The sequence below is a fragment of the Meles meles genome, chromosome 13 (genome assembly GCF_922984935.1).
Source record: "Meles meles chromosome 13, mMelMel3.1 paternal haplotype, whole genome shotgun sequence".
In the NCBI taxonomy this organism is placed as follows: domain Eukaryota; kingdom Metazoa; phylum Chordata; class Mammalia; order Carnivora; family Mustelidae; genus Meles; species Meles meles.
The window spans coordinates 13,581,419-13,607,242 of NC_060078.1; the positions used below are offsets into that span (position 1 = coordinate 13,581,419).

The following is a 25,824-nucleotide window of genomic DNA, read 5'->3' on the forward strand; positions in this document are numbered from 1 at the left end:
TCGTCCAAGTTTTAGTGAATATTTAAGAATGAGCAGAGGATTTTCAACCATTTCCCTAAAGTTGACCAGGGCCTTGGAGAAGAGTCCTTTAAACTCAGGGATTGAAGGTGTAAGGGCCTATTCAGCCAGAGTGATTCCATCTTGGATTAAACAGTCATTTTGTTGTTTATGCAGTAAAACTTAAACTGACCCTGCCCCCCCAGGGGACTTACTTAAAAGCAAGTCCGGGAAACCAGTCCCAGGTAACAAAGCCCCCCCAACAAAGGGTGGGTCAGGCCAGGCGGGGGTATTCAATCAGTGGGGCGTGCATACTGTCTCCTAGCTACCAAGGAGGATGGGCCCCGCCCTTTGGGTGCCCTTTGGGCACCAATTCTGACCAAGGTGATAGGCTAGTTCAAATGTCTACTATAGGGTAAACTGTAATTCAATTGGTTACTTATGTGTGACCTAACATGACTGTGCAGCTTTCTCTGTGTGTTACAATCTCATTGGTCACCTGTGCATGGCCAGGCCCAACCACATGGCCTTTGCTCTTAAAAGCTAGTCTGTAAGGAAGAGAGAGAGGTTGCCTCTTTGCAAGAGATGTCCCTGACCTGTCAGTTTGATTCTTGAAGCTTGGCGTGAAATAAAGTTTTGCTTGACCTTCGCTTTGTATCAGTCTCGCCCCTTTGACCATGGACCCAACAAAGGGCGTTGCCAAAAGGGACCCACGTTGTGGTGATAACACCTAACAGGGCTTTTTGTTGGAAGGCTATTCTATTCCCCCCAAATTAGAGAATATTAGACACTAGGCAGTCCTAATAGGGGTTCACGTCCCTTAGCTGTCATCAGGATCATGGGTCACTCTACATCATAATGGACAATCTACTCCGTTCCTAGAAGCCTCATAACAACATCCGTGCAGAAAAACAGTGGATCTATTCTTCAACCCTTCATCACAGGGTTTGTGCATGAATGTTAGCCTCCGTGTCTGTGTTCCAGAACCCAGTCTGCAGAACCTGCCAGGAGCTGCGGCTACTGTGACCTAGATGAGAAGGGGAAGGGGCTTAAAGTGGCCCAGAAGCAAAGCCCAAGAGCAAACACACAACACCCAGCCTCTGTCTCCTTTTCTCAGGCACACAGCAGCCTGGGGCAGGCAGGCAGCAGAGTGAGGGGGTCTCCTCTTTGAGGAGGGGGTGCTTACCTGGCAGCAACTTCCTTCGGGCCATGGCAGCTGTCCGATGACTCTCGTACTCGACAAAGGCGAAGCCCCGGTTTCTGGTTTTGTCAGCAGCGCTCGGGTACACGATCACATCGACAACTCCTTCAGTAACCTTTTTCATCTCTGCTAGGATTTCTTCTCTCTTCTTGGTCTTCGGGATTCCCCCCACAAACAATCGGCAGTTGTCCACACTGGCACACACCCCTAAGAGACGCCCGTTTCTGCAAACAAACAAAGGGGGGGCAGACATTCTTTCTGCTCGGCAAGAAATCCTTGTGTGATTGAGGCTTAAGAGGGAGGTTGTAAAATGTTTGACTCTGGACCTGATCTGGCCCGTGGATGTGGGATGTTTGGTCTTCCCAGTGTTTCCTCACCACCAGGAACAATCCCCCATCCTGAGGCCCGTGCACCTTGCCCCCGTCACTCACGTAGTACCCCCCCAACCCCTGGCCACACATGGCTGTGAGGTTGTGAGCCCATTGCTCCCTTTCCTTCCCAGCCAAGTAGGGAAGCGATTCTGACTGACTGCTCTTAGAAATTGTCCCTTATGCTGAACACGCTTTCACATATTCTCTTACTTGACCTGCCCAGGGAGGATGGGCAGAGAAGGTACCCATTTTATAGATGAAGAACTTGAGACCCTGAGAAACTGAATGACTTGCTTAAGGTTTTGTGGATTTTAAGGGATGAAATTGGCCTCCAGACTCTCAGTTCATTCCTGGTTCTGCTGCCCAGCGTTGCTGATGAGCAAGTTCATGTCTGCCTTCCCTGGGAGAGGGCAGATCAGGCTTTTCTGGGGGACATTTGGGAAAATGTATCAAAAATCTTTTGTACACAATCTTGGGGCAAATAGTGCCTCTTCTGGGAGAGTGTCTTTACGAAAGGGATGAACCAATACTTTTGTGTCAGGATATTCACTGCTATTATTTAAAAATAGTCCCCAGATTGGAAATAACCAAAATATCCCACCATCCAGGACTGGTTTAATGCATCTTGGCTGAGATGATACTGACCCTGAGGCTGGGTCTTTCTGCCTTGTGCACTGTGTCATCTCTGTCACCCCTGGGCTCTTGTGCTCTCGATCCAAGAGCCACCTGTTAGGTCAGCTAAAAATGCCTCTTCCTCTTTCTAAATGTTCCCTGGGATGGGCGCTGCTGTTCCTGGCTGAGAGTCACTGATACTAAAATCGTCATTTCAACATGGTAATGCAGAAGAATATTCATTGGTTAGAAAATCAGTTCAGGGGCGCCTGGGTGGCTCAGTGGGTTAAAGCCTCTGCCTTTGGCTCAGGTCATGATCCCAGGGTCCTGGGATCGAGCCCCGCATCAGGCTCTCTGCTCAGCAGGGAGTCTGCTTCCCCCTCTCTCTCTCTCCTACTTGTGATCTCTGTCTGTCAAATAGATAAATAAAATCTTAAAAAAAACAAAAACCAGTTCACCCTAGGCTACTGGCTTAAAAAACATGTACTTCAGGATAAGTACATGAGGAGACCATTTTGATGACCACTGTACTGAAAAGCTAGAAAGATACTAAAAAGCAAAACACCAGCACAGTGATTATCTTGGGGCAATGGGATTGTGGAGGAATGGCTTGAAATTTTATCGCTTTTTTTTTTTTTTTTTGCTGTTTGTTTTGTGACTTTCGTAATAGCACAAAGTTATTAAAGTGGTTAAAATGGGTAAAGTTCCTTTCACAGAAACTACTCGCATGTCATGGAGAGAAGTACTCAGCGGGGCGAGTGGGAGGCTGCTCTGGTTTCTTGGAACTAGTGGCATTCAGTGGGGTGACGGGCATATGCTCACCAGGACTGGCCCGTCCTGCTCGTCCTCCATGCTTTGCTGGAGAACTGAGGACCGCCTAGCAGACCTGTGACAGGTCCCTTATAGTCTGGTGACCATCGCCTGAGGAATGTGCTTTTCCTTGTGGGTAGGGAAGGGTAGATAACATCCTCTTTCAGGGATTTTGTCTTTTTTTTTTTTTTTTTTTTAAAGAAACCCCTCTATTCCAAAACATTATTTCTTTAGAAATTCTATTATTTTTGATGAAAGGCCAGTGGGGTATCCTTTACCAGCAGGTGGAGCCTGGTGTCTCCTGTCCTATTTTTAAATCTGTGTGGTTTGTCAGGCACTTTCCCAGAACTGCTTGGAGACGAAAAGCCATCTCTTGCACGCTGAGGGCCCGGCTCCAGCGTCTCCAGAAGCCAGGCATTTAGACAAATCTCAGTGAATATTTGATGAGGAGGAGGACGAGAGGACAATTATGGGTCATTTCCGGATAAGAACGTTATCTATCCCCTGAGAAATAGTGGTTAAAGCGAATCGAAGATTATCGTCTCCCCCGCAGGCCAGGTTCTGTTTAGCAGGACTGATCTAGGACGGAGTGGAAGTAGGAGAGCTTGGCTCTGGGTTATCTATTCTGCTATTATTTCGTATCCTATTTATCCTACACCTTGATTTTTAAAGTACTGCTCTGCCCACCCCCCTCCCCTTGTTTCTGGCTTCCAGCCTGGTCTTTGACTGGAATGTGGCTACCAGCTTGCTCTTTCCAAATGCTTTGTGACATTTCCCCTCCCCCTCTTCCTGCTCCTCCTCCTGCCCTCCCCCCCTCCTCCTAGATAATCACCAGCAAACACTAGACCACATGAGCTTTGCCTGCATTATCTGTTTATATTTCATACTACCCCCGTGACGTAAGTATATCTTTCTCTCCTTTATAGACGAAGACACTGACATTCGCAGCGTTCTCTTCCATATCAGAGACTGGCATGGATTGGTTGTGGTCCTTTTCCACACCCTATCTGTTCTGGGAAAGCGTTGACAGGCCCCCGTGTGTAACAAAGTGTCAAGTACCTACAGCAAACCGGGCTGATTCCCTGCGTGGCCAAGTCTCCATCCATCTCAACCTAAAAGCCATTTTGAGAGTAACCCTCTCTCTCCAGATGTCTAGGCTCCACGAGGGACCAAGGAATGGGGATACCCCTGACCCCCGAAACCTTGTACGTGTCCTATGAAAAAGCTATATTAAAATAGAGCGTTCTGGAGCCCTTTCCAAAAACAGTTTAGCCTCTGTCATCTCCTATGACAGATGCTGAGAAGGTATGATTTAGTAGGTGCTGATGGTCCCAGGCCAGGATTCGTCCGAAGAAGCCCATGGCTCTGATCCCCTGGTTCCCGTGCCAGACAACCCTCCACATACCAGACAGAGTTCTTCTGGATTCGTGGAGGCATGTGTGGGAGAGGAACTTCCTTTATACTCTCCTCCAAAACTCTGTTCCAGGATCCGACCTTGGGACTGGGTGCGTAGGCTACTGTGGTTTCCAACCGTGTGCATCTTTCTGTGGCTCAGGAGTTTAAGGAAAATGACCCAGTAACTGTTGGACTGACAGAATTCTCCGCATAATGCAGGACTTATTTGGGGCCTATAGGAAGGCGAGAGCCAGTAAACGATAGGGAGTCCCTCTGTACTCACATGGGGATGACATGCATTTTAAGATGCAGAAAGGACGTACGTGGCAATTACATCTTAGAATTGCCGACTGTGCTAAGATGTATGAGTTCTATCATTTGTTGACCTATTACCATGTTCCAAACACCAGGACGCCTCTGATGGGAGTGTGAGGAGCCCCACTTGGGGATGAGCGCAATGAGGCTCGGAGAGGCTGGCACTCGGGTGAAACCTGTCTGACCCCAAGGCTGTTGCTTTCCAACTGCTTCACTGACCTTTCTTCCAAGGGCCCCACGGCTTCCTTTAAGAAATGACTGAGCACCGTTCCCTCTCTAGCTGGAGGTTTTAGAACTCAGATAATTTCATGACGTTAGCCCTGCTTCTAGTGGATTAAAACCAGCTATTGATAGCACAGGGTCAATTGCGCCCCAGAATCCGCCACCAGTCCCATGGTTTGCAATATTACCTGGGTTTGGCAGGCCCTGCGACCTCTCTCCCGGCTCCAGTATTGTACGGACACCTCTCCAACAGCTCCCGCGAGGATGTCTAATGTGAATCTCGAGTGTAAATTCCCCCAAACTAAGCTCTTCACGTATCTGGTGATTCTCCCCTTGTTCCCTTCTCAAGGACACTATCTCTTCCACAGACACGGGGACCAACGTCCTTGCCTTCCTCCCTGAATTCTAACCTTGCTCTCACTCCAAATCCAATGTTTAGCCAGTCTTGCCTGTTCAACTGCAGAACATATCTCAGGTCTGACCCCTCCGGCCACCTGCACCACCAGCCGCCATGCCCCTGCCGTCAGCCCTTGTCTACTAGACTACTCCGCTCTGTCTTTCCCTCTGGCTTCCCTCTTTCCCTGCTACAGTCCATTCTTCACCCAACAGCGCATTGTCTCTTCACTTTTATTTATTTATTTATTTTTAAAGATTTTATTTATTTATTTGACAGAGATCACAAGTAGATAGAGAGGCAGGCAGAGAGAGAGAGAGAGAGAGAGAGGGAAGCAGGCTCCCCGCTGAGCAGAGAGCCCGATGCGGGACTCGATCCCAGGACCCTGAGATCATGACCCGAGCCGAAGGCAGCGGCCTAACCCCCTGAGCCACCCAGGCGCCCCGTCTCTTCACTTTTTTTTTTTTTTAAAGATTTTATTATTTTTTTTTATTTGACAGAGAGAGAGAGAGATCACAAGTAGGCAGAGAGGCAGGCAGAGAGAGAGGAGGAAGCAGGCTCCCTGCGGAGCAGAGAGCCCGATGCGGGGCTCGATCCCAGGACCCTGAGATCATGACCCGAGCCGAAGGCAGCGGCTTAATCCACTGAGCCACCCAGGCACCCCTGTCTCTTCACTTTTAATCAGAAGTGTCTCTTACCTAATTTCGTAGTTGTTAAGTTGCTTGATTGCATCCTTGGCTTCCTGTCTATTGGAGAAAGTTACAAAGGCATACCCTCTATTGTTGCCGTTAAAATCCATCATCATCCTCATTTCATAAATTTTACCAATCTACAAGTAAAAGAGAGAGAATCCATGTTTGTCCATTTGTACTTCCAAATGGAAACACACACACAAACACACACACACACAGTTTTCTGAAGCCTCATCTCTGCCATATTTGGCATTTGCATCCTGTGTGGAATGGTTTGAATATTTTCATGCTGGGTTCAGATCTGTTATCTGACTCATGGGCAAAGTCAAGTTAAAGAAAACATGTACAAGTGCATTTCAGCTTGACTTAACAGAGTAGGTTTTCGACAGAGCAAATGGCCTTTCATCACACAATTATCTGTGGATTTATCCACCATCCTTAGGATGGGAGAACACATCTGTTATCAGAAGCGCGATTTCACAATAGATCTGTCCTTGCCCTCTACCTTGGCCTCTCGAATTTCCATAGTTTTATCTTTACTTGGTCATACTCTACCAGTGACCTGGGATGTTCGCTTGGAACCTTGCTAACCGATTTCTTGTGTCTTTCTCCCACCATGACCTCAAGATGTCCAGGGAGGATGTGTTTTGGAGGATGATCTGGGGCTGTTTTCATCTGTAGGCTGAAGGTAGATGCTAGTTTTACATAATCAGCCCAAGATCAGAAGCACACAGCAGGAGGCCACTCACTCTATCCCTCTGACTATCCCTCTTCTGTTTTCTTCCTGCTACCCCAGATGTTCTCCAGCAACCCAGGCTCAGTAACTTATTCTTGCTGGTCGCTATATGACCAATGGTCCTGAGAGATAGGACAGGCACGTGCAGGGAGAAGAGGTGTCATTAAATGTGTGCTTCTTGGTGGCTGGTTACCCGCCGGCTCGGCCTCCCCCACCGGCACCCTCCTCACCCCTCCCCACGGTATTCGGTGGTGACACCTGTGTATCCAGGGCTCATTAGGAAAGAGTTCACGCACGTTTAATCTGTTTCTCGGGGCTCATTTTCAAGGTCAGGATATAAAATTCTTACAGGATCAAATCCTCATAATTTGCACGTGACAAATAAGATTGTTTGTATAAAATTAGGAGCAGTTCTGAATCAGAGGCTGAGTTATACACAGACACACAATTGGTTTTGGCATTTAGGGAAAGAAATTGCTAGACTCCTAATTTTTCTAAATTTTCCAGGAATGTGGTTGTTGAAACACCACTTGGTAAAACTTTGAAAACAGATTGTAATTTTCTCCCTGTACCTTTGGGTTTAGCTACAATATATGACTTGGCATTAAAACCGAGGAAATGTGTTCCTTAATTATGTGATGACTTGGAGAGACCCCATTCTTAATCTTGCTGATGCATTAGGGCAGCCAAATGAAACCTGTAGAAGCAAATTTCATTCTGAACCATTATGTATAAGTACACAAAGAGCGCTGGCAAAACTACCCATGCTCTTTGGATGTGAAATGGTGCACTTGGGAAAACCACATTCGACCATCAAGTTGGAGCAATATCTTATTTTGGAGAGATCATTGTAGTAGTAATATAGAACGATGGCTAACTTGTTGCAAACTCGGTGCGCCTATGCAGATCAAGGATCAGAACTTGAAAATTAGCAGCAGCCCTAGTTCAAGCCATCAGGAATAGGAAGAGCGACCTCAAGACACTGACAATAAGGGGACAGCCACTAACAGGTAGGTTTTGAGTTTGTCCATGCTGAGGAATAGCAATCAGAAGAGAAGCCATCCCTGGCCAAGAAGAACGAGCACTGTAAACAAAGTGTATAGTATTTTGCCCTTGAGAGATAAGAAAACATGAAATTTGGACTCACTTTTTCACATAATGGTATAAGTTCATCCTCAAAAAGGTCTCGGGGAAGTTTTCCAATAAAAATTTCACAGCCTCTTTCTGGGGGTGCTGCATCCCAGCCCGGTGGAGGGCCGCCATATTTCCTTTGTCCATTTTCCTGCAAATCCCGGGTGGAATATATGAGGCAGAGAAGAAAACAATAAAACATTAGTTTGAGTTCCTCTGTTATTTTCAAAATCATAAGGAACTTATTTATCATTGACAAATAATAGTGAACTGGACAGAGGATAAAATCAAGGTCTCCTTTATGTATTTATGTTTTATTTATTTTTTACTAACATGTAATGTATTATTTGCGTCAGGGGTACAGGTCTCTGACTCGTCAGGCTTATACACTTCACAGCACTCAACATAGCACATACCCTCCCCAATGTCTATAACCCAGCCATCCTATCCCACCCCACCCCCCCAACTCCCCAACAACCCTCAGTTTGTTTCCTGAGATCAAGAGTCTCTTATGGTTTGTCTCCCTCCCCAGTCCCATCTTGTTTAATTTTTCCCTTCCCTACCTCCCATGACCGCCCCCCCCACCCTGCCTCTCAAATTCATCATATCAGAGAGATCATATAATAATTTTTCTCTAATTGACTTATTTCACTTAGCATAATACCCTCTAGTTCCATCCATGTCATTGCACATGGCAAGATTTTGTGGGGGGTTTTTAATGGCTGCATACTATTCCATTGTATACATGTATACACCATCTTCTTTATCCATTCATCTGTTGATGGACATCTAGGTTCTTTCCATAGTTTGGCTATTGTGGATGTTGCTGCGATAAACATTCAGGTTCACGTGCCCCTTCAGATCACTACATTTGTATATTTGGGGTAAATACCCAGTAGTGTGAATACTGCATTGGAGAATAGCTCTATTTTCAATGTTTTGAGGAACCTCCATACTGTTTTCCAGAGTGACCATACCAGCTTGCATTCCCACCAACAGCATAGGAGAGTTCCCCTTTCTCCACAACCTTGTCAATATCTGTCCTTTCCTGACTTGTTAATACCATGCTCTGTGCTTCAGCAACTGGGTTGAGATAAGTGTTATGAGAACATGTAAAGTGCCGGACAAATTAATTATGATTTTTGTCATTCAGTCTCACCAATGCCTGATCATCAGAGGATCTGACTAGACTTTGAATCCAGGGCTCTGCTGTAACATGGAGTGTCTGTGGTGTGGCAGTGAGGGCTCTGGAGTGGGGCTGCCTGACTCTCTGACTCACTAGCTATGGGACTTTGGGCAAATGACTTAAGCTTCTTAGAACCTCAGTATTATCATACACAGAGTGGGGATAATAGTGGCTTTTTGATGAAAGGAGCTAATGCATCAAATATGTCAAGTTATTAATACTCTCCTTGCCTTCTTGAATTTGGGCTGTCTCACGTGCCAAGCAAGTCCATGTAAGCCCCTAAATAGAAACATTATGAAGATTAGCATATGATGAAGTAGACTGGCTGATATTGGGGGTAGCTAGTGAGGGACTTAAATCTGTTTTCAAAGTTGACAATATGGCGAGGGGAGTTTACTGATGTTAGTTCTCTTCGTGGGGAGCAATACTGTTCTCCACCCAAATAGAATACTCACCCTTACTAACACCAACCAACCCTTGGTAACACCACCAACCCTTGGTAACACCAAACAACCCTTGGTAAAAACACTTGGCGTTTTATGGGGAAGAGTAGTTTGGTTCTTCTCATTATTAGATATTAGATACTAAAGACATCAGTGCTATCTTTATTTCTTCTAGAGGTTAAAGACCTGAAAGCAACTTCAGGGGCTCCGAGTGGAGTATGGGTCGGATCCATCGCTGCTGATTGGCAATAGCATACTTTCTGGGGAAAGGTACACTTAGTTGCCTTGTAGCCAGAGCTCTTGGTCATTAGACTTTACTATGACTTTTGAAGAAAAGTAAATATAAGGTCCAAATACCAGCATTCATTGCTAACTTCTACAAGTAATACTTTAAGGAGTTTTATACTATAAAATGATACATGTTGTTGGAAAAAACCATAATGCAGAAGGCAAAAAACATAGTTATGTATCAGATAAAGAGAAACATTCCTCAATGCGTCACTCTGCCCGTCTATTGAAGCAGTTTCTGTTAAATTTATTTGCTTTTCCAATTATTTTTCTATGTGTGTTCTTAAAAGTCATATATCAGTTGTTTAAAGACATTGTTTTATATGATAGTTTAAAATCTAAGGTAAAACACTCCAGTTTCTCTGTTAAATCTTTATACTAACCAACTTGGGACTTTCTCAATTATTTTATAAGGGTTAGCGCAAAAGCTTTTAGGTCATGGTTATTGAATTATGTCTCTGGTTGCGATCGCTTTTTCATTCCTAATTTATATAATATTTTAAATTTTTTTAAAAAGGTGTCAGATAGGTGTTCTACCTTGCCTTGATTATTTTTTGCCTCCAACAATTGGGTGTTTATTTGTTTTACTAATGATTTAAATATTTGCCTCAAGAGTTCTTGTATTTTTTTTTTTTTTTTTTTGGTTCCTTGTATTCTTGCAGAATCTTCTAGCAGCAGAACTTCTGTGGCACTGGGAATTACTTCTAGAGAAAACAAATGCCTTAATTCTAGAATGAATGAACTCTTATCTCAGCCAAGAATTTGCTGAAAAATATGAAGTTGACATTTTCAGAGATATATTAAAAGTTACTGATTTTCTAACAGAAACCTATATGACACTTGCCACAGGCCGGACACTGCTATAACCCTCAACAGTGTCAGAGGTTAAGGACTACTGCTGTCCCCATTTTACAGAAAACCCTGAAGTCCAGAGAGAATAAGTACTTTGCTGAGGTCATATGGTTGGGAAGAGGCAAAGCCAGGATTTGACCTCAGGCCGTCTGGTTTTAGAGACCATCAGCTTAATCCCCACATTTTGCCTTGGTATATGGAAGTGTAATCCTTTATAACAGATCCATACCTTTACATACTCACTTGTGAAAAAAATGATCATGCCAGTAAATGGCAAACACTCTGCCACATTTAAAATCCTTTCCATTTTCCAATCATTTTATTACACAAATTTTGGAAGAAGGGATCTGATAACTGTTGCTTAAAGGAGACATATTTCTATCGCCGGGCTAAAGTCCACTTTTTAAAAGTCCATTTGGTTGCTAATGATCCCTCTGAGGCCATTTTTGTATATATTAAATGTCTAGAGGTCTGTTCAGTGGATTATTAGGATGAGCATAGTATAAATTTGGTAGCATTTTCATTCTTTAGGTTGAAGAAACCAAACTTTACTCCCATAATACCAAAGTAGCTATTCCAGAATTTCTGACTTGACAGTCTTTGTCTGATAGTTTGAAAATAGGCAACCAGCAGACTGGCCTTTAAAGTTTTTCTTTCTTGCTATAATTGCTAAAAATATCACCGGACTATTTTGTGCTCATCACGTGAATCGGAGGATTCATCTGCTTATGAGCCAAAAGGATTGGGCAGGAAAGCTTATTAATTGTCTTTCTATGGTTTCCATAAACACTGGACAAAAATTCCCCAAGGGTATTTTTTGGGGGGATCACAGAGTCTGGCTGGTTCAGAGACGTCACGAAGCTCATGCATGGGGGTTCTGCTCTACGCACCAGCAGCTGGGCTCGGCATGCAGGAGGGGTGGTCATCTGCGCCCATTTAAGACAGCGAGGGGCGTTAGTCATGGGATTAGAATAGCTGTCCATTACTCAGAAAGGACAGTTGGGAGCTGGATTGCTGATATTTTTGGCACTGTTTTTATAGTTGAGGAGTTTAAAATAGATAAAGCCCAGTTATAATGGCTCTTTCCCCTCCTGGCTGATGTCCTTCTCGTGGGATGCATTCCCCCGGTAGCACAAATGTAATAATAGTTCCAAGAGAAAGAATATAGGTTTTTGCTTTTCATGAGGGAATGTTCATTAAATTCTGGGAACTTGTATTTTTCTAATCAAAGACTTGGAAACTATTGACTCTCTCGTAGCACATAAATAGAAACCTTCAACCATGTAAATTAAAAAGGGAAGACTTAATTCTAACTATAAATCTGTGGGTGTAATTCACATAGTGGACACCGAGCCCGCCTAGTAACTCAGTTTATATATCAGGAGTATTTGGATGTTCCTCTGTCACAGATATTTTAAGCCTTTCGTTATGGAATCATAGACTCTAAGAAGTGATGTACACCATCTTCTTGACATGAATAAAATCACCCAAACTTTCATAAATGATTGTAAGCAATAAATCTTAGCTTGAGGCCACATGGACTGAGTTCATTTTGGCCATCTGGCATCTGACCTTTTTATACATTGGGGAATCTGAGCCAAATTGTGTTTCCCTACAGGAGTTAAAAAAGGCCAGATACTTGCTCTTCCAGCTTCTCTTGCTGTTGGGACAGTCATGGATACAATAAAGTAAAATGGAATTCTGGTGCAGAAATCATAATGGTGCAAACTTCAGTGTTGAATACCCCATGGTGCATTTCCTTTTCATTCCGGATTTATGACGTGGTTTCCTAAAACCTTACCTCCTCAAAACCTTGAAAACCTTCCTGAAGGCTTACTCTTACACTTAGTTCTCCAAATCAGAGTTTCCATAAACAAACATTCTTTTAATAAACTCCTTTTCTGCATAATGGAGGAGAGTGGACTTCTGTTACATGTAAATAGCAAGAACAACAAAAAAACCCCTCAACAGTTAACCCTAATTGGATCAGGTACTGTGCTAAGGGCTTTTGACCCTATTAACTCATTTAATCTCCTCAACAAACCTATGGGGGCGATGCTATTCATTTTATAGGTGAGAAATCCAACGCATAGACTGTGTTCAAAGTCACTCAAGCTGTAAGTGATGAAGACACAATTTGAACCCCAAGCCCATGCCTGTAATAATATTTTTCTTTGGATTTTATATTAGCCTAGTATGCTCATTTTACAAACAAGGAAACTGAGACCAGAGATACTATGTGACTTGTTTAAAGTCACACTGATTTAATTTATTGCACGAAACACCAGATTGAACACTCTGATTCTCAGTCTGGTGAATTTTGTGCCTTTTATACTGTCCCAAGTTACAACAGCATTTTTCTCAGGCTCATGATCTTCATAATTCATTGTATTGTTCTCTGCCTACTTTTTAGTTTCACCAAACATGGAGACCAGATGGTTTGTTTTCTCCTCTAAGTGAGCCCCCTTACAAACAGAAGGAGATTAATTAATAGACCTTTATATAGACCATTTTTTAAAAAGTTTCCTGAGTAGTAATTTCCATTCCTTGAATGATTCTTTGGAAATCATCTGTAATCCTCTTTTGTGGTTCTCTTTGGTCCTTTGCTTTTCCTTGCCAAGGGGAAGAAACTGTGTACCTTCCCTTACTAAACTAAAAGCTTACTAAACTAAGCTTTCAGATGTTCTCCTGCCCATTTTCCAACTGGCTATGTTTATATTTATTTCTGTTCCTATTAGTTCAGGTGCTGGACAACCCAACTGTGCTCGGTGGCATTTGTCACCTTCACAAGCATAGTAGTCACCAGGGCTATGCCCAGGATACTGGTCCTGTGACCAGACCCTTGGAGACTCTTCTCAACAGCTGGTATCCGTGTTTCAAGAACAGGTTTCAGGACTGTGTCTTTTGAAGTTTGTGATTTAATACCATACTTCCCCAGTTATTGATTTGTGAGATTGAATAAAATTCTCCATTAGACATTATTTCTATTCTTACCGACAGACCACCTATACATCTCATATGTAGTAGAGTTCAACCCGAATCTCAGAGTACTTAAATGAGAGGGACCAAGAGGGTTCTCCTAGATGTGATTTTACCATCGGTCTGCTTATGACCTTTTTTGTTCCCTGAGGCCAATAGACAGTGGTATGGGGAATACTCATTTTGTTAATTCTATGTAAAGGTAACCATCTGTCTTTCATATTATTTATTTGCCTTTATATCATAAGACCAATGAGTTCAGGTTGGCAAAATCTCTTTTAGGCTGAGAAATTTTAGAAAGCAGAGTCTATTTAACTTATGTACTGTGGAACTTAACATTACCCTTATTACTTCTATTTTTTAGAGTCCTTAAAAAGCATATCCAATAGGCATGTCAGGTATTATTTTTCTAAAAATAGAGGAACAATAATAATTGTGATGTAAAGGCTGAAAAAATAGGATGTTAAAATTTATAGAACTGTGAGACTACGTCTAGAAACTGAGAGGAGAAGCTAAATCATGAATGTAATAGGCAGATATAAATTTAACTTTATCCTCTTACAGCTTAGTGTTTCTGAAAGTATATTGTGTGCAATACTAGATAGTTTAGAGGCCATTGGTTTATCTGAATAGGTATGCATTTTATTGTACATTAGAAAACATGTAATTACCATATACAACCCTTGGCTTTTCCATTTACATATGTGAGAGAAAGTTTACTTTCAAAATTAACTTGATTAGAATGAGTTGATTTATTGAATTCTGAACAGTATTATTGGCACGTGTTTATGGCAAAAATCACAATGAAAAATGCACCCAGATTTTGGCTCTTAACAATTATTTGTTTCACTCTCCACTGAGCCCTTACATTTTATTTTATTTTTTTAAAGTATGATACGTTTCTTCCACAAAAATGACTTAGCAAATTAGGAATTGTGGTTGTTTCATTTTGGAAAGCTAACTACTGAAGCCCTATTGCCCAGCAAAATATTCCTAATAACATCTCAGGTTGTTCACTTTTAGAGGCAGAGCTAATTAATGTTATCAAATGATGCATTTAAAATCTGTAATACTTGTCCTTTCACTTAAAGGATCATGTGTGGCAAACTTTTGGAATTCAGCATCTCAATATTTGAAGTGTTTGAAAGTAAACAGACTTTTCAGCATAGCTTGTATTTTGTAAAGATTTTTATAATCCTAGTTTCTGGCCAGTTCATGGGAAGTCTAAATTCAAGGATATCCTTAGACACGATTCAAAATCAGGAAAAATTTTTGGAGTGTATATGTTTTTCCAAAAGAGGGAAAGTAAAATGCCAACTCACTTCTGAGACCCTGTGTTCACATTCTGCGAGGAAATCGACTTAACGAGGGATCGCACAGCAGCCATTGGAACGAGACCAGATTTGCTGTGCTCACGCTCACTTCCGGCTTCCGGCTCATGCATGTCTGTTGGAGATTGCTGTCACCTGCGGGAGCCTCTCCCGCAGAACCAAGAAATAACTGGGTGAAAGCTTTGGTGATTCCTTTATCCATCTGGGAGCTTTCACCTTGCAGAACGTGTAATTTATTCAAGAGGCCCTTCCAACTTTTTATTATAGGTACCATCTGCCTTTTTGAATTGAGGAATACTACAATAGATGGAGATCTGGTTAACTTATGGAGAGCTGTCCCCATATAAAGACACTTGTCCCAGTGCAAGGAAGATCATTGGTTTGGATGTTTGCCCTCCTATTCTACCGAGTTCAACACGGCCCAAGAAGAATTCCTTCTAAGGCCCTTGTGTTTTGGGAGCATGAGAGGAATTGTATACAGTAATTACTCTCCTTACTAAATCCCCCATGAATTTTAATTTCTGATGAGGTGAGGGATATGGAAAGGCATGTATCCTTTCCTGAATGTAAATTCTTCATTATCAAGGGGCAGGGCTGACCGAGTAATGGCAAAGATCTTGTGAGGGTGGTAGGATGCTGGTGAAAGGGAGGCTGCCCTTGACCCCACAGCTGAAGGTGGGAAAATGTTCAGAGACTGTTTTGTGAGTTAATCAAAAGGATCCTTAAAGGGAATGTTGTAGGGATTAAAAAAAAAAAAAATCATTGTGTCTCTCGTTGCTTGTCCTCGTGATGCCTATTACTTTCTTTGCATCAATCTTCTTTGCAGTCTTTGCATTAATTTCCTTTTTTAAAAAAAAACTCATATCAAAAATATAATCATTCTTGTAAGTGAAATATTGGGATCAAAGAGAGAAATCATGATCACATTCTAGCTAGGCTTGTTTTCTAAAACCTCTGAGCCCAAGTCTGTGTTTAAGATGGTGTTTAAGGGGAGGTGTTGAAGACGTACCCCCTACAACTAACTTTTCTTTCCTTTTTTTTTTTTAAATCTTTAAAGATTTATTTATTTATTTATTTGACACAGAGAAATCACAATAGGCAGAAGTAGGCAGAGAGGCCGGCAGAGAGAGGGGGGAAGCAGGCTCCCTGCTGAGCAGAGAGCCTGATGTGGGGCTCGATCCCAGGACCCTGGGATCATGACCCAAGCCGAAGGCAGAGGCTTAACCTACTGAGCCACCCAGGCGCCCCACCACAACTAACTTTTCTTATCAGAAAGTTTGAAAGAGAATGCAAAGTACAGTTGATCCTTAAACAACATGGATTTGAACTGCACAGCCCCACTTACATGCCAGTTTTTTACAGTGCTGTAAATATTTTCTCTTCCCTATGATTTTCTTAACATCTCTCTAGCTTTATTTTAAGAGGACAGTATATAATACAACATACTAAGTATGCGTTAATCACCTGTTTATATTATTGGTAGGCTTCTGGTCAACAGTAGTCTACTAGTGATTAAGTTGCTGGGGAGTCAAAAGTCAACAGGCAGAGTTCTGATTGTGTGTGTGGGAAGAGTACCCCAACTCCCACATTGTTCAAGGATCAGCTGTAGAATAATTCTTACTCTGAGGTTTAAGAGTCATTTAATGCTGTGTTAGCATGCCATTCAACATTGTCTCTCCTCTCCACCCTGCGCCTCTGAAACAATGTGAAAAAGAGTCATAACTACTGACCTCATATGCACTTCATGACCGTACGGCATTGTGATCTCACTGTGCTTGGCCTTGCCTATGTTAGATAGCTATCTTTGAATCTCCTGATAAAGTTTTGGGTTCTGAAGGTAAAGAACCATTTATTTTTGGCTCCCTGTTAAAAATACTTACTTGGATAATACTATTTATTTTGATCAGTAGTAGACAGGTAACAATTTAAGAAATGCTAATGTTGCCCACAGGCAAAGTCCATAGTCCCAAAGAGCTGTCCATGTTTCCGCCTATTTAAATCATGAAACTCACACCTAGTTTTAAATGGAAAACCCCACGTGCTTCTAGTTAAAGGGAAAACACTCTCAGGCTTAGTTTGCGAAGATTTTCAACCTTCCCTTGAAGAGTTCCTATATAATCAATTCTCTATTACGCTATTTTAGGAGAAATTCATGGCTGTTTGAATATAGCTTTAGGGCTCTATTTCCATTTCTTGGGATCCTGCAGTTCCCATCACCTGTCAGGCATACAGCCATACATTTTCCACAAAAAGATTCGCAGAGCTCTTCCTTCCTTTGGAGTCTTCCATTCTGGGCTTTGGCATTTCTGGCCAGTGAAAGCAAAGGCTTCTTAGGAGTTTTAAAGCTGGTCTGTGGGTGGCTGGGGTGATAAGCTTAGGGAAACACGTGTCTGTGATGATCTACGGGCCCCATCCTGTTCTCATGCTCAGTCTACCTATTTAAAGAATTAGTATTAAGACACTTGGTGAATGACTTAAGTCCTTGGATAGCAGGGACATGAGCAGGTGGTACGAGGCAACGGAAGAGAAAGTAGGACCCGGGAGCTATCTTTTACCATGAAGTCAAATTCCTATTTTTGTCCTTGGGATTTCTGTGTGGCGATTGGAAAAGAATGTCGGTGCCACAGGGTTATTCCATCTGCTTCTCCCTGCGCTCATGTAGACGGAGCCGGTTGTAAATACGGGAATCCTAAGTGGCTTATTTTCATTGCCTTATTCATAAGAAAAACATTGCAACTTAAGCAGTACCCAAGTGAAATTAGTGGAGGACATTATACAGAACCAGAGAGATGAAGGGGTTAACTTGGGGCACCCTGAGAAGGATGGTATCACAATCCCCTAGAGGCTGATCTAGCATCAGCCTTTCTGCCTTCTGACTTGTACATATTTGCTGAGGAGATGAGCACATGGGACTTAAAATACATGGTTGTATTGGAATTCCACACAAGAGAATGGGCACAGCAAGCCAGGTTTGAGGGGTGGGAGTGAAGCCCCATTTTGTTTGTAGGCTCAGGGAACTGTTCCCAGGAACCCGGTCAGGGCTGATTAATAGGGAAAGGGAGGGGCTTGTCTGGCCCAATCTTACTGGGTCTTTGGAATTAAGGCACACTAACATCTTTGCTGTTCAAGTGCTATGGCCACGGACGCGCCTTTGTCTCTAGCTCCTTCCAAGGTTCGTTTTTTTGTGTTCACCCTCCAGGTTCCAGCTGCAGTGTCCCCTGGCTCGAAGAGTTCCCTGCTCTGCCCTGTCACACTGCCCAGTTTATGATACTCATGGCACTTACAAGATCTGTAATTTTTTTGGTTTCTTTACTTGATTATTTTCTGCCTCCCCTGGAGGATAAGTTAACCTTCATGAAGGCAGGAACCCTGGCCCTCTTTGTGGAGTTAACAAATGAATGGATGAGTGAACCAGGCTCAGGCCGGAGCAGGCAGGAGGGGGTAAGACCAAGAGGGTGTGCCTGATCCTATTAAGGGAGTTTAAACACCCCTTACGCAATGGGGACTTTTCTTTAAAACCTGTGAATGAGCTTCTCAAAGTACTAGAGTAAACATTAGAGTTGAGGTCAGCAAGTTTTTCTGGAAAGGGCCAGGGAGTTGATATTTTTGGCTTTTTAAAAAACAACTCTTGAAAAATCTAGAAATCTAAAAAAATCATGACAAAAACAGGCGGTAGTCAAAGTTGAGTCTCAGCTCAGTTGACTGACCTCTGGCTCCTGTGTCTACTGAATTGTGGAAGGCTGGGGTTTGTTTTCTGACTGCAAAATGAAAAGGTTGGATGGTAACAATATTAAGAAAATTTCAAACACTATGAAGATTTGAAAGACCAGCCTAATGAACCCAGGGAACTATCCTACACCTTTAATGGTGAAGTCTCCTCCATGAAAATTTCCCAATTTGTTGACTGCTGACTGAATGCTGCCTAGAACATTTTTCCACTTCATGAGAATTTTTTTTCCTTTATCATAAAAATAGTCCATATGCATTATAGAAAGTTTGGGAAAAAAAGAGCATCAAGCAGGAAAAACTTAACTCTAACCAGAGATTACATTTTATTGTTTTCCCAGTATTTGTACTGTGTGTAAAGAATTTCTCAGAATATTATTTAGAAGCTGTATACAGCTTTGCCTTCTCATTTTTAGGTCAACATTCATGCTTGGACATCGCTCCATGTCTTTCTTTGAAATCCTAGTTCCTGACTACATAACTGGGATCTAGAAAGGTGACCATATTTTTTGTGGCCAGTACTTTTTTTTATTGAACATTTAGGATATATCTATTTTTTGACATAAATTCCACTGTGATGAACATCCTTATATCTAAGTATTTGTCCCCACTCATTAGGTGAGGGAATGGTCTGTTTTATGCTCCAAACAGAAAGGAGGCACCCACAGCTGTATTGCTCACTCACTGGGTCTTATGTTACCATTTTTAATTTTGGATAAACTCAATTTCATTGCAACTACTTTATATGCATTTTAGGGCAGACGCTGCATCTTCTATTTCTATAATCCCAAGGCTTCCCACTAACACACTGTGTTCAATGAGATGGACTACGGAAACAAAACAGAAAAACAAAAAATCCTTTATGCATACTAAAGACAACCACTGGATTCAGAAAGCAATGGGACTGTCATACTTCATAAAAGTGTGTGTCGTAATGATTTTTAGAAAATAGATTATCGGGGTAATCGGACAACAGTGTTAATACACGCCATATTTTGAACTATTTAAAAATAATACTTAAGTATGGAAAATACATGATAAATATAAATTTTTTAAAATAATACATGAAGAAGTAACCTACTTTAAAAAAATATTTGGACTGCTCGTGGGTGATCTTTATTAAATCTATTTTTAGTTTTAGTTTTACTAGAATTAAAATTGATGTAAACTAATTACATGTTGGGTGGGAAGTTTGCTGAAAAGGCTCACCTATGAAAATGGATTTTTCTGGCATAAAGGAGAAAATTCCAGATGGAAGGATCATCCTAGGTCAGAGTTCACGACCCACGTCATTAAAACATTCTTGAAGAAAGGATCAGCATGATCTGATTGTTTCTCTTTTACTCTCAAAAATATACTTGTTTCAGGAGATCTGGCAAGTTCAGTTAAGAATGAAAAAGTAGGGGAACAAAATCACCACCCATAATTCTGTTGTCTGGAGACGAAGACTGTTGACAAAGCAACAACTTCACAGCCTACTTCCTTCCAAAATATTTCTATGTGACCCTAACACAAGTGTGAAGGTCTAACTTGTCAATGTTACCTGATTTTTATCAATATTTATTGACTGTCCACTAAATGCAGGATGTGGCATTAACTTCCCTTTCCCCCCCCCAAGGTACTTTGATGAAATTTCCAGCTATCAATATCCAAAGATATACTTTGAGATCTCTCTCTCTCTCTCTCTCTTTTTTTTTTTTTTTTTTTTGCAATAATTCAAATGCTCACAGGCACAAAGTGTTGCATCAGTTGGGAGATAAAAGACTGGCTCATGTTACTAAGTAACCTGTAAAATTCTATTTTTGACGACTGTATTTGTCCTGCTGGTGATAAGAGAGCACAGATTAGTCACCCTCTGGTTTTTGAATTCTCCTTTTGAGAGTGTTAAATGTTCAATCTCAGAGGCTGAAGATGCGACAACATAAATTCTCCAAAACCTAATTTAGCAAATACCTTCATGTTTAAAATGATCTTTTTATGGGTATGCTCTCAGAATTGTATTAAGCTGTTTCTGTATCTTAATTTTTTGTATAGAGATTTTTAAAAAAGGAAACCCGATGTTGCCCTCTTTGCAAAGGCTGAAGTATGGAGAAGGCTGAAAGTTCTCCCCTAAGGCCCAAAGCGCTGAGGCTGTGCCTTTAATGTGCTGCTCTCCTTTTCCAGCCAGTTAATCTGGGCTGCAGACCAGTGACTGGACTGGGCAGATCCCAGGATGGCAACATCATGACTAGTAGAGTGGGGGCAGGACCTAGCCAGTATTCTGGAAATTACGACCGAGAGTGCCTAAGGGACATGTTGAAGATCATACAACTTGTGGCGAGGAACAAGTTAAACCACAGGTCTCCCATTTAAAGTCTTGGGTGACTTCTTATACTTTGCAGCCAAAATCAGGAGGGATTTACCAATTCATTCAAAACGATTGAACCGAGTCCTGTATGTATGTAGACCTTGACTAGAGGGTTTAGGTCTGGATAGGTAGGTTTTAGCTTTCTAGGTTTTACATTATGGAAGAATTTCTGACCCAATCATTCACTCTGTTAGCAAATAAATAGTTACTACTGAAAGTGAATCCCGTTATAAAGTTTAGGCTCAACAAAATAGTTTTTGCATGCCATGTCATGCTAATGCCTAAAATTGCAATCAGAAAGATAATATTGTAACTTCTCTTAGTTTTGTAAATCCTGCCAGAAATTCTGGCCAGTAGCAGTGGAATTATAGCCTATAAATCGTGGGCAGGGTACTAGCCTCCTTGTTTTTCTTATCTGGAAGCTGGAGATGATCATAGTATTGTTGTAAGGATCAAACGAATGAATTTATACAAAGCAGTTAGAATAGAAGTGCCTACTAAATGTCTGTTGTTATTTAATTGTTATTAACGTGTGGTTCCATTATTGACATTTTCTGAATGTAAATGAATATATAAATTCAAAGTAATATGCAGATCGGCCATATGTTTTTAGGGTGATTTGATTGGGAAGCATTTTTTCTCATTTTATTTTATTTGATTTTTTTTCAGTGTTCCAAAACTCATTGTTTATGCGCCACACCCAGTGCTCCATGCAATCCGTGCCCTCCTTAACACCCACCACCAGGCTCACCCAACCCCCCTACCCCCCTCCCCTCCAAAACCCTTAGTTTGTCTCTCAGAGTCCACAGTCTCTCATGGTTCATCTCCCCCTCTGATTGTCCCAAACTCACTTCTCATTATAAAAGGAAAAGAGCCCTATTGGTCTCCCTCTCTCCATACTGCAAATGTTCTTACATCCTTGCATTTGGTTGGTAAAACGATCTCCTTCGCTATTTGAGTCTTTAAAAAATATACGATCTGTAAACTTTTCACATAGCTGAATAAGACGTTACAATTTTCTGTCCTGCAGAATTTTTTAAAGCGATTACTTCATGACCGAATGCTATTTAATTTGCAACAGGATTTTAAGATGGATGGGACTCTCTTTGGCCTCTGGCTTGGATATGGAACCAAGTTACTGGACCACCAGGCGGGATGAAGAGGTAGGAAGAAACTGCTGTAATTGTTTACAATCTTAATGGACCACCTCCTCCCTGCTCCCTGCTCCCCATCCCTGGGTTTAGGAAAGCAGTGGGGGAGTCTGGGAGGGGTTTGTGGAGTCCATTCAGAGCTCTTTGGCCACCCCTGCTGGTGAGTCCTGGATTCTGATTTCCCCAATGTGAGAGGAATTGTGAGGTGCTTCTCAATGAATTGTGGCAGGGCAATAAAGAAACCGCTCAGAGAGCTTGAGATGCACCCCCTGTGTTTGGGACATATGAGGCTGGTAGGTCTAACTCACTCCTGAAATCCCTGGCGGTGAAAGCGGTGGGTTCTCCTGCTTTGATGTTGGTGAGAGGGAGAGGTGGTTGCTTTGTGGAAACCGCACCTCCAGGTTTTGCCAGTCGGAGAAAGCGTGTGAGTGCTTTCAGGGGACTAGAGTTTGGCCACATGTAGGCCACATGTAGAGGGGTTATCTTCTCTCCTCCCCCAGGAGCTCTGCTGAGAGTGTCAAAAAGAGCTCCACAGAAGGGGTCAAAGGCCCAGGAAGGTGGCCAGCCAGAGGAGGGCAAAGCAGGGGAGAGATGTCTAGCAATGGAATTAAGGAAGTCTGTGGTGATCTTACTTGCCTGCCTGCCGCGGGCCCAGAGAGCCCAGGGTGGTTATGGGTCGAGCATTTGCTGCCCCCACTCTTTGCTTTGATCCCTTCCTTCTGTCTCAGCTTGAGTCCGAACGCATAGTTAGCCGACTGGCATGGGAAATTCTGCTTCCGAAAGCATAAAGGAAGAAAATAGAAATCACCCTCTACCTTGACATACACGGGGAAGGAAATAGCTATAATTTGAAGTTTTTATTATACTGCAGTGGACAGACCATTATTTAGTGGAAGATTTTTTTTTTTTTTAATTACCTGAGAGTTACCAGAAAAGTCATGAGACATGCCCTGAATTTCATCTGGGGAAAAGGAAGAACTAGTGCTTTGAATAAAACTGAATAGACAATTTACATGTTTTGTGGTTAATTCTCATCAAGTTCTGGTTATTGAATGTAATGATTATATATTCATAGTTTACTTAATGATTTCCCTTTATCCAGTTAGGTGTGTGATATTGAGGTGTTAAAAATAATGCCATGCCAGACAGGTTTATATGTATCCTGTCATTATATTTTGGGCCATTACAGATTTATTTTTCAGAAGGCAAACATCCTTAGGTATAAATATTAATTACTTTCCAAAAGGGTTTAAATGCTTTCTGCTACCACCATCTTTGCATAAATGTTTCAGATACAAAGAAGTTTAAAAGAAAAAAAAATTAAGTATCGATGGTAACATATCTAACATAACTAAAAGCAGTACACTTTGTAACGATCTGACAAAAGATTATGTAATAAGAGCATGTTGCATGTTTTCCTATTATCCAAATGAAACTTGTATTTGTAATAGCATATGGGTTTGATTAAGTTCAAAAGGTATGTGGGTATGTGGGTGAAAGACTACAGCTGGGAATGAGAAGTGTAATGCGTGTAAAAAACTGTAGCAAGGGTAAAAAGTAGTGAGGTTACACTTTGTCTTACGGTAAAAAGGACAACATTATTTCTTCAAGTAAGATATGCTTAATATTAGCTTTCTTTTCAATGTGTCCTAACCTCTCTAAAGGAGGCTTTCATAGAAACAGCAATAATCTATATAGATAATTCTTAACCAACATCTCTAAATAGTCAGTTGTAGAACTTTTTCTTTTTTAAAAATGCCAGATATAGAGAGAAACTATTACAGATCCTAAAGCTTGGGGAGGTGTTCTGAGAAAGCATCATAGAATAGCATGGGTGACCAACGGGTCAGTCCTGGGATCCCCCTAGAAGTCTAGAAGTAGGGAATCTCTCAGGAAACTAAGGTTAGTTCCAGGATAGTTTGTTCTCTGCTGATTCTTGCAATACTAGCGTGGTTCCACTTCATAGAATACCTTGGGTAGAAAATTCCAATTGGCTTTTTAGGTACCCAAGTGGTCTTTTAAAGCTACGATAGTCCTAATGACTGTGAATGCGGATTCTGCTTCCAAAGGCCAGCTAAGATGAAGCTGAGAGCCAGAGTGGAAAGAAAATCATCTGCAGGGTCACCTGCAAACACTGAAATGATGTAACTTCTTCCCCCCGGGAACGAACATCCATCAAGAGTTACACAGCTGACCATTCACATTTCGCATCTTAGGACCACGAATATTCCCACCATTCAGAGAACTCAGTGCTGGATCTCAGCAGAGGTCACAAGAAGTTCCTACCTGGACCAAGCTATATCCTGTGCGCTGGACCAGGGCGCGGAGGGCTGCTTCCTTCTGGGTGCCGCTCAATCCGTCCCCGGATTTGTGATTTGATTCCATTGAGAGTGATTATCAGCAAAAAATCAGGTTAATTAGGGTTGCTCACTGAAACCAAATTTAAGATAAATTAAGTAAATTACTGTTGTCAAACTTGTCCTTCTCACAGAGGACATCTTTAGGAAACATTCTCTGTAAATAAGTCATTAAGGTTAGCGTTAATGAACAGCCACACACAAACACGGCTGGTGAAGTGTCCTCATTAAAAAAGCGTTTTTTTTAAAAAAACGTTCAGTTTTAGTTGGAATTCGGAAGTCACAAATGAGTAATCCCCCTTCTCCAATTAGAACGCAGATCAGCAAATTGCAATCCAATTATTTCGGAACGTCACCAAATGCTCAAAAACAAATTAGCTCCTGTCAATTAAAAATAGGCAGAACGGTTCTTGCAGATGTGGGAAGAGAACAGTGTGATTAAATCAAATCAACTAGGCTATAGTATTAAAATCCTGAGAGATTGGGCTTTCTCACTCTACTCAATGTGGTACCTAAAACCTTTATCTACTTATTCACCAAAGATAAATTTCTAGAACCGAGTGTGCTCTGTTGCATCTATAGGAATCACCATGCAAATTAGTCTGTGTAATAAGGGTGTCCTATGGGTTTTAATGAAACAAGAAAAATAGATGTTTTTAAGTGGTGCTAGAAGGGGCGGACCGACACTCGGATCATCTGTCACTTAGGCCACTCAGGAGAGGACAGGAAGCCCTTTGCAAAAAAAATGTAAGGAATTCTACAAGTTTACACATCTCCATGCTTATGTAGCTATAAAGATGCAATTTCAGCGCTGTCTCATCTGTACCTTTTATTTGGGAACATGGTTTCAACCCCATTGCAAATGGGATAATTGTTCCTACCTAGAGGTTCACAGGGCAAGGGTGTGGCCATCTTGAGTGGTCCAGGCTGTGGTGGCGGGAGGCTCTGGAGGCTCCCATGCCCAGAGGGGCTTACACTGACCTCACTTAGTGTCAGGGCTCAGGAAGGTTCTGTGCTGGGCTTCCACTCTACCCACCGTGCTCTGCCAGCCAAGACCGAAGAAGGGTGTTTCGCAGTGATCTGAATCACATGCAGATTGAATGCCTTTCAACACAGGCCCTTTTAAGACTTTTCTGTGTTATGCCTTGAGCTTTCCTACACTGCCTTTGGTGGTCATTTAAAGATTCAGAACGAATGGGCCATTAATAGTGTAGGAAACGTGTAAAAAAGTGAAAAGTGAAGCTGGGGTGATCATGTCAATAAGAGATTCAAAGTCTTCTATTAAGGT

The 25,824-nt window shown here is 42.0% G+C and overlaps 1 protein-coding gene across 4 annotated transcripts in view; it reads right to left on the minus strand.

Annotated features, from left to right (window-relative positions):
• Positions 1-25,824, minus strand: part of A1CF (APOBEC1 complementation factor) — a 76,517-nt gene that overhangs the window by 26,918 nt on the left and 23,775 nt on the right. For 3 of the 4 annotated variants that reach the window (XM_046026726.1, XM_046026724.1, XM_046026725.1), the window contains exons 2-5: positions 24,466-24,609; positions 7,893-8,027; positions 6,016-6,146; positions 1,184-1,422 (exon numbers count right to left, since the gene is read on the minus strand). In XM_046026726.1, coding sequence (XP_045882682.1) covers positions 1,184-1,422; positions 6,016-6,146; positions 7,893-8,027; positions 24,466-24,564 — 604 coding nt within the window. In that variant the 5' untranslated portion in view covers positions 24,565-24,609. Of the gene's footprint in view, positions 1-1,183; positions 1,423-6,015; positions 6,147-7,888; positions 8,031-24,465; positions 24,610-25,824 lie in introns of those variants that run through there. The other variant, XM_046026727.1, reaches the window with a different exon arrangement.